We start from the raw sequence: 9,752 nt of genomic DNA, 5'->3' as shown, positions 1-9,752 counted from the left end.
ATTCACTTTTGAAGAAGTTAAAGCAAATAGTGGTCCTGTGAATGGTGAGAAATTTGGACTGAACTTAGAGTAATATCCTACCATACCTAGAAATCTTTTTAATTCCTGTTTGGTAGTTGGAACAGGATAAGAAGTTATGGCGCCAATATTTGCATCATGGGGTAATACTTTACCACTGCCAACTCGATGACCAAGGTAAGATACCTGACCTTTGCAAAAATTACTTTTTGCTTAGTTGATCGTTAATCCATGTTGTTTCAACCTTGAGAAAACTTCTTTTATCTTTTGAATATGGTTTACCCATGTGTCAGAGGCAATAATGATGTCATCTAAATATACAAATACTTTTTCCAAGTCCTGTAAAATTAAAGACATTACTCTTTGGAAGGTGGCAGGTGCGTTGGCTAATCCGAATGGTATTACGTTATAACTAAATAATCCAAATGGAGTGATAAATGAAGAAATTTCCTTTGCTGTTTCTGTTAACTTAATTTGGTAATAACCCTTCAACAAATCTATTTGGGTTGAGTAGGTAGAATTACTTACTTGGTCAATGATATCTTGTATTCTTGGTAGAGGATACGAAATCTTTAATTGTTAAATTATTAATTTTCCTGTTATCGGTACAAAGACGAAATTTACCATTTTTCTTTCCTACTAGGAGACATGGGGAAGCCCATGGTGACGCACTGGGTTCTGCCAATCCTTCTCTTATCAAGTAGTTCACTTCTTCTTTCATGATACCCAATTTCTTCTGTGATGTTCGATAGAAAGCTTGTTTAATGGGTGCAGCACCTGGTTGTAGTTTGATGTCATGATCTAGCATGGTGCATCTGCCTGGTTTATCTGAAGTTATACTAGGAAATTCATGGAATAAAGCTACTAAAGATTTACATTTTGATGCATATAAGGGTTGTAGATAGTCTGATAAGTTTTCCAAGATCTTTGAGTTTTGAGAATCCTGCCAAGATGCAGTTATTGGATCATCTGTAAATTGATCCATAGGACAATCTATGTATGGTATGGCACTAGTAATCATTACCGTTTTACTTTCAGCTGTTGAGGGAGACAAATAGGCCTTTAAGAGGTTTATGTGGACTAATTGAGTAGACTTACGCTTATCTGGAGTGGCGATTATATAGTTGGTTGGCGAGATACGTTGAGTGATGGTATAATTCCCTGGTATTTCTCTCGTAGGGGAGAGCCTGCAATCGGATGGTATAGCAGCACTGCATCTCCTACTTTGAAAATTCTGGTTTTAGCCCTTTTATCATAGTTAATCTTCATCTTCTCTTGAGCTGTTATCAAGTTAGTTTTGGCAATGGAGTGAAGATCTGAAAGTTTCCTGTTGAGTTCTGAAATATATTGGGAAAGAGGTACCTCATTATCTCCCAACTTCAGGATGCGTTCTTTGACTGAACTGAGGATAGTTCGTGGCCGTCGACCGAAGAGTAGTTCAAAAGGTGACATACCAGTAGACTGATTTCGAACTCCTCGTATGACGTACATGATCAGTTCCAAATCGCAATCCCACTCGTTACCTGAACTATGGATGTATTTCCGGAGAAGATTTTTAATGGTCTGGTGAGTGCGTTCTAATGCTCCATTAGTCTGTGGATGGTAAGCTGAGGATGAGACTTGGGTTATATGGTAAATTTTCATAGCTGTTTTAAAAGCATGACTCATGAAATAGGTTCCTTGATCACATTGTAGTTCAGTTGGAAATCCTACAACAGTAAATATGGACACTAGGGACTTTAGGAGGTTCTTGGCTGAAATGTTTCTTAAAAGGTACTGCAAATGGATAACGGGTAGTTGGGCATAAGGCCGTAAACAAGTATTCATGTCCCCTTTTTGTCTTAGGCAAAGGGCCTACACAATCTACTATGATCTTACTGAAAGGTTCTTTAGGCACAAGTATAGGTTTTAATGGTGCAACTGGTACTTTCACATTAGGACTACTTACTTTTTGACATGTTGTACATGTTTTTACGTACTCTTTAATGTCATTCTTCATGTTTGGCCAATAAAAGTCTTGACTGATGCGTTCATATGTTTTAGTGATACCAAGATGAGAGTCAGCAGAGTGAGACAATTCTAGGATCAGAGGTCTTATATCCTTAGGAACAACTACCTGGAATAGATCCTTCCAGGTTTCTAGATGACTGTTCTTGCTGGACCTGAATTTTCTCATTAGTACATTATTATCAATATAAAAATAAGAACACTTGTTGGTATCCTTTGGTTTCACTTGGTTGAAATACTGCTGTAGAGTGACATCTTTCCTTTGTTGATAGCTAAAGGAATCAGGCTGGATCTTATATGTACTCATCAACTCGTTGAAATCGATAGGTTCAGAGACTGGCAACGGGTTTGATGATGATTCAGTAGGGGTGTCCTTTTTACTGCTTCGTGTCACTGCTAAGCATTCCTCCTGTACAACATCACCTGGAGATACTGCTATTAATTTTGTTAAGACAACAGAGTTAGCTATGTCATTACCCAGGATTACATCTACATTCTTGCATGGTAACAGTTCTGGATTTACAGCTACTTCAGTAGTTCCAGAGAAATAAGGACAATGAAGGTTTACATTAATGAGAGGTAACATAGACTTACTGGTTAGGTCATTAACTGCAACATACCTGTGAGTTTCACCTTTGGGTCGTATTACTTTAGGAGAGACGATCGTTTGAGAGGATCCAGTGTCTCTGAGTATGGTTACAGATTTACCATTTATTTTGCCTGAGCAAGTGAAGGGTGCAAACGCTTGGGACTCGTGTGATGCACAATGGAAGGTCTTTTTCTTCTCCACCTTAGGTTTTGGTTCCTGTTTGGGCAGATTCATTTGCTTAGGAGAGAATTGAGGGGGATTAGGTTTTCTCTTTAAGTATGAAGCTGCACAATGTGGATCAGGACATTCTGAAATATGATGTCCTTCTTGTTTGCAGTATGTACAAGTTTCCTTAGGTCTAGTTTCTCTATAAGGGGTTTTACCTACTTTATGAATAAGAGCATAGTCATCTGCCTTCAAAGCGGCTTTCTTAGGGTCAGATTCATTCTGCTCTCTTAGATACACATTAATGCTACCTGGTATTTTCCTTAAGAACTCCTCCATTACTATTAAATCTTTCAACTGCTCGAAAGTTTTGACATCTACTTTGTCTACCCACTTCTGAAACTGTTTAATCTTTCCATTCATAAATTCTAAAAAGGTCTGCTGAACTTGCTTCTGACTATTACGAAATATTTGCCTATATCCTTCCACAGTAATAGAATAAGCATCAAGGATTGCCTGTTTAATTATGAAATAATCATGTTCCTCTAACATAGTGGCACATACAGATAATGCTTTACCTTTAAATGAGTTCCGGATGATCAAATACCATTTGTCCTGAGGCCAATTGAGATTCTTGGCTGTGTCTTCGAACACAGAAAAGTAGTTATCAGGTTCCCGTTCTTCAAATGTGGGAAGCAATTTCTGCACCTTGCCCACATCAAAGGGTTCGGGAATTAGCTTACCTTCTTCCTTTTCTTTCAGTCTTATAAATGCCAGATCCCGTTCTGTTACTGTGGCCGCTTCTCTCTCAATCTGCAGCCTAACACTGAGAGCTTTGTTTTTCTGTTCACTTTCTTTTTCTTGTTGCTCCAAAGCAGTTGCAGCAGTTTCCACCTTGATAAGTTCTAGGGAAGCAGCGGCAGCAGCCGTGCGCTCAGCAGCAGCGGCTTTCCTCTCTTCTAACTCAGCGGCGGCAGTTGCGGCTCGTTCAGCAGCAGCGGCTTTCCTCTCTTCTACCTCAGCAGCGGCAGTTGCGGCTCGCATCTTCATCTTTTCCAACTCCAGCTGCAGACTTAGTTTATTCAAGTCACCATTTGGATTGGTAACGGTTAGAGCTCTAACGTCAGCCAATTCTTCTTCTGGAACAATATCTTCATCTACAAGGAAGTTCAAAATATGACTGAGAATTACACACTTTACGGCAGTTGCGGGAACCTGTACATCATAATGGCGAGCTAGATTCTTTAGGTCAGTTTTTGTGGCAACTGTGAGAGATTCCACATGATCCCGTGGTGATACAATAAATTGTTGCAAGTTGAAAGGCATTTTGAATGTCGCCTGTGGCGCAAGATAAGTACAAACTAAAATAACTATCCAAACTTTATAAGAATAAGTACAAGATCATACGATCGCAAAATAACAATCTGTCGATCACAGAAATACAAAATAGCGATCACAAAATTACAAAATTATATGATTAGATCACCTTACACAAAAAATAGCTTAAATACAAAATTAAGTCTCGCGAAACTTACGATAATACTATAAAACTTTTATTCACAGTTAACGACTGAACAATTTTTTTTTATACTCGAGATCTAGAGCACGCGGCTAACTACTTCATAATTACTCAAACGACACGCTTAACATCACAAACTTTAACAACAATTTTACCGAATCGGTAAACAAGGCTTTAAAACGCAAAGGTATTTATTTACTTTAAACATACCTAATTAGCATGTTCTAGTTTACATTTCCTTTTAATTTATACCAGCTTAATACGATAACTTTTCAATGTTACATTTAAATTTATATAAATACTATATTATTCTCGTTATGATAAAGTATCTAGTTAACAGTCAACACCTAGTTTAAAGTAATTGATTATCAGAATAATGCGCAAACTGAACAAAAAACGTAGTATGCGCTTTATAGATATAACAGGGATAATTTAACACAAGTATTTAAATATTCATTTACCGACACGTAGGCTAAAATGTTATTTGTACACCAAAATAGTACTTTTAACACCAAACAAATATATAAGTTAATTTCCTGACTAGAGATAACGATTAGAATTACAAAAATCTCTAAAATTGGAGAATTGGCTAATTTCAACTTAAGAAATTTATATAACAAAAATAAATCACTTTATCTTGAAATTGAGATGGAGGAAATTTCACTTATAATGAAACTTAATTTAATAAATCACATATAATGAAATTTGACCTTATTTCCTAAATATCACTTTTGAATGAGTGATTTAAAGAAATGGCAAAATCTTAGGGCTTCAGATTTTTTTTTTTACGAGAAATCTCTGGGATACGAGATTTGAGTAGGCGAAACTTTAAAAGCTACCTACTGGGGGGCATCTTCAATTAATAAGGGTGTTTAGAAGCTGGAAAATCAGCATACCTAAGTCTCAACTATATTATGTGTGACTTGTTCCTCTTACAACCAAATGACTACCCAGACATATATTATACATAAATGTCTAATGAGAGGGAGACGAGACATCTACCTTACCTTGGAATTATTACTGTCGTCCTTTATCCTATGGTATGCCACAACACAACACTCGATACTGTTCATAATCACTGGAACTGTTCTTTCACGATTCAATCACTTGATATAAATTTGATGAATCATATCACACATATCCTGGACAGGCCCCCAACTATTATGTGACGAACCACTGTGCAAACAATTACCCCGTTACAATGGGCGGTAGTTCACTTCACACAATAAAATAGAAGTCATATGGGTAGACTTCCAAATTCACTTGTTTCTTATTACGAGTGTATAAGATTGTTGATTATGATCAAATGTATCTTCTTAAAGCTGGTTTGCAGACAATCGAAGCACCAATAGCAGGATAATTGGGAGGACAGGAACAATAAAACTATGTTATAAACAAAACTTTAATCTTACGTTAAATAAAATAATGAAAAAGCACTTCAAAACACAATAATAAGCAATGCAAAAGTGAATGGGTGAGTAAGGTAGATGAATCTCGTGGTGAGAACAATGTATTCTAACAAAATCAATAAATTTGGGGTTACCTTATAACATGTAAGGTAAGAATACAGGGATGATTTACAGCAGAAAGGCGAGTGTAAACAAAAGATAATAAGAAGAATGGAATGAAGATGGCGCTGAAATAAGGTGATGTATTTACAAAGAAAATGGAAAAATAAACATTAGACAAATCAGATATGTTAAGCATATGTATCATGTGGAATCTCTAACAGTTGCCACAAAAACTGACCTAAAGAATCTAGCTCGCCACTATGATGTACAGGTTCCCGCAACTGCCGTAAAATGTGTAATTCTCAGTCATATTTTGAACTTCCTTGTAAATGAAGATATTGTTCCAGTAGAAGAATTGGCTGACGTTCGAGCTCTAAAGGTTACCAATCCAAATGGTGACATAGATAAACTAAGTCTGCAGCTGGAATTGGAAAAGATGAAGATACGAGCCGCAACTGCCGCCGCTGAGGTAGAAGAAAGGAAAGCCGCTGCTGCTGAACGAGCCGCAACTGCCGCCGCTGAGGTAGAAGAAAGGAAAGCCGCTGCTGCTGAACGAGCCGCAACTGCCGCCGCTGAGTTAGAAGAGAGGAAAGCCGTTGCTGCTGAGCGCACGGCTGCTGCCGCTGCTTCCCTGGAACGTATCAAGGTGGAAACTGCTGTAACTGCTTTGGAGCAACAAGAAAAAGAAAGTGAACAGAAAAACAAAGCTCTCCGTGTTAGGCTGCAGATTGAGAGAGAAGCAGCCACAGTAACAGATCGAGATCTGGCATTTATAAGACTGAAAGAAAAGGAAGAAGGTAAGCTAATTCTCGAACCCTTTGATGTGGGCAAGGTGCAGAAATTGCTTCCCACATTTGAAGAACGGGAACCTGATAACTACTTTTCTGTGTTCGAAGACACAGCCAAGAATCTCAATTGGCCTCAGGACAAATGGTATTTGATCATCCGGAACTCATTTAAAAGAACCAAAACCTAAGGTGGAGAAGAAAAAGACCTTCCATTGTGCATCACACGAGTCCCAAGCGTTTGCACCCTTCACTTGCTCAGGCAAAATAAATGGTAAACCTGTAACCATACTCAGAGACACTGGATCCTCTCAAACGATCGTCTCTCCTAAAGTAATACAATCTAAAGGTGAAACTCACAGGTATGTTGCAGTTAATGACCTAACCAGTAAGTCTATGTTGCCTCTCATTAATGTAAACCTTCATTGTCCTTATTTCTCTGGAACTACTGAAGTAGCTGTAAATCCAGAACTGTTACCATGCAAGAATGTAGATGTAATCCTGGGTAATGACATAGCTAACTCTGTTGTCTTAACAAACTTAATAGCAGTATCTCCAGGTGATGTTGTACAGGAGGAATGCTTAGCAGTGACACGAAGCAGTAAAAAGGACACCCCTACTGAATCATCATCAAACCCGTTGCCAGTGTCTGAACATATGGATTTCAACGAGTTGATGAGTACATATAAGATCCAGCCTGATTCCTTTAGCTATCAACAAAGGAAAGATGTCACTCTAAAGCAGTGTTTCAACCAATTGAAACCAAAGGATACCAACAAGTGTTCTTATTTTTATATTAATAATGATGTACTAATGAGAAAATTCAGGTCCAGCAAGAACAGTCATCTAGAAACCTGGAAGGATCTATTCCAGGTAGTTGTTCCTAAGGATATAAGACCTCTGATCCTAGAATTGTCTCACTCTGCTGACTCTCATCTTGGTATCACTAAAACATATGAATGCATCAGTCAAGACTTTTATTGGCCAAACATGAAGAATGACATTAAAGAGTACGTAAAAACATGTACAACATGTCAAAAAGTAAGTAGTCCTAATGTGAAAGTACCAGTTGCACCTTTAAAACCTATACTTGTGCCTAAAGAACCTTTCAGTAAGATCATAGTAGATTGTGTAGGCCCTTTGCCTAAGACAAAAAGGGGACATGAATACTTGCTTATGGCCTTATGCCCAACTACTCGTTATCCATTTGCAGTACCTTTAAGAAACATTTCAGCCAAGAACATCCTAAAGTCACTAGTGTCCATATTTACTGTTGTAGGATTTCCAACTGAACTACAATGTGATCAAGGAACCAATTTCATGAGTCATGCTTTTAAAACAGCTATGAAAGATTACCATATAACTCAAGTCTCATCCTCAGCTTACCATCCACAGACCAATGGAGCATTAGAACGCACTCACCAGACCATTAAAAATCTTCTCCGGAAATACATCCATAGTTCAGGTAACGAGTGGGATTGCGATTTGGAACTGATCATGTACATCATACGAGGAGTTCGAAAGCAGTCTACTGGTATGTCACCTTTTGAACTACTCTTCGGTCGACGGCCACGAACTATCCTCAGTTCAGTCAAAGAACGCATCCTGAAGTTGGGAGATAATGAGGTACCTCTTTCCCAATATATTTCAGAACTCAACAGGAAACTTTCAGATCTTCACTCCATTGCCAAAACTAACTTGATAACAGCTCAAGAGAAGATGAAGATTAACTATGATAAAAAGGCTAAAACCAGAAGTCTCAAAGTAGGAGATGCAGTGCTGCTATACCATCCGATTGCAGGCTCTCCCCTACGAGAGAAATACCAGGAACCTTATACCATCACTCAACGTATCTCACCAACCAACTATATAATCGCCACTCCAGATAAGCGTAAGTCTACTCAATTAGTCCACATAAACCTCTTAAAGGCCTATTTGTCTCCCTCAACAGCTGAAAGTAAAATGGTAATGATTACTAGTGCCATACCATACATAGATTGTCCTATGGATCAATTTACAGATGATCCAATAACTGCATCTTGGCAGGATTCTCAAAACTCGAAGATCTTGGAAAACTTATCAGACTATCTACAACCCTTATATGCATCAAAATGTAAATCTTTAGTAGCTTTATTCCATGAATTTCCTAGTATAACTTCAGATAAACCAGGCAGATGCACCATGCTAGATCATGACATCAAACTACAATCAGGTGGTGCACCCATTAAACAAGCCTTCTATCGAACATCACAGAAGAAATTGGGTATCATGAAAGAAGAAGTGAACTACTTGATAAGAGAAGGATTGGCAGAACCCAGTGCGTCACCATGGGCTTCCCCATGTCTCCTAGTAGGAAAGAAAAATGGTAAATTTCGTCTTTGTACTGATTACAGGAAAATAATAATTTAACAATTAAAGTTTCGTATCCTCTACCAAGAATACAAGATATTATTGACCAAGTAAGTAATTCGACCTACTTAACCCAAATAGATTTGTTGAAGGGTTATTACCAAATTAAATTAACAGAAACGGCAAAGGAAATTTCTTCATTTATCACTCCATTTGGATTATTTAGTTATAACGTAATGCCATTCGGATTAGCCAACGCACCTGCCACCTTCCAAAGAGTAATGTCTTTAATTTTACAGGACTTGGAAAAAGTATTTGTATATTTAGATGACATCATTATTGCCTCTGACACATGGGTAAACCATATTCAAAAGATAAAAGAAGTTTTCTCAAGGTTGAAACAACATGGATTAACAATCAACTTAGCAAAAAGTAATTTTTGCAAAGGTCAGGTATCTTACCTTGGTCATCGAGTTGGCAGTGGTAAAGTATTACCCCATGATGCAAATATTAGCGCCATAACTTCTTATCCTGTTCCAACTACCAAACAGGAATTAAAAAGATTTCTAGGTATGGTAGGATATTACTCTAAGTTCAGTCCAAATTTCTCACCATTCACAGGACCACCATTTGCTTTAACTTCTTCAAAAGTAAATTTTTCTTGGAGCCAGCAACATGATCAAATATTTAACCAGCTAAAAACTTACTTGTCATCTCCTCCTGTATTAATGGCACCTAACCTCACCAAAGCATTCTATCTCCAAACAGACGCTAGTGATCTTGGATATGGGGGCATTTTATTACAGCAT

The 9,752-nt window shown here is 37.8% G+C and overlaps 1 protein-coding gene across 1 annotated transcript; it reads left to right on the top strand.

Annotated features, from left to right (window-relative positions):
- Nucleotides 1–6,780: 6,780 nt before the first annotated feature.
- LOC137619762 (uncharacterized) lies at nt 6,781–9,003 on the top strand. Its single transcript, XM_068350067.1, has 2 exons — nt 6,781–7,635; nt 7,990–9,003. The coding sequence occupies exons 1-2, from the start codon at nt 6,991–6,993 to the stop codon at nt 9,001–9,003; spliced, it is 1,659 nt and encodes a 552-aa protein (XP_068206168.1). The 5' UTR covers nt 6,781–6,990.
- The last annotated feature ends 749 nt before the right edge of the window (nt 9,004–9,752 follow it).

Source organism: Palaemon carinicauda, chromosome 26, assembly GCF_036898095.1.
Source record: "Palaemon carinicauda isolate YSFRI2023 chromosome 26, ASM3689809v2, whole genome shotgun sequence".
NCBI lineage: Eukaryota > Metazoa > Arthropoda > Malacostraca > Decapoda > Palaemonidae > Palaemon > Palaemon carinicauda.
Note: the sequence above shows the minus strand (reverse complement) of the source record. Positions and strands in the feature narration are given on the sequence as shown.

Coding starts and splice junctions, on each gene's coding strand:
- LOC137619762 (XM_068350067.1), top strand. CDS start 6,991: ATGTTGCCTCTCATTAATGTAAACCTTCATTGTCCTTATTTCTCTGGA. Junction 7,636..7,989: donor CATGTACAACATGTCAAAAA/GTAAGTAGTCCT, acceptor TACCATCCACAG/ACCAATGGAGCATTAGAACG.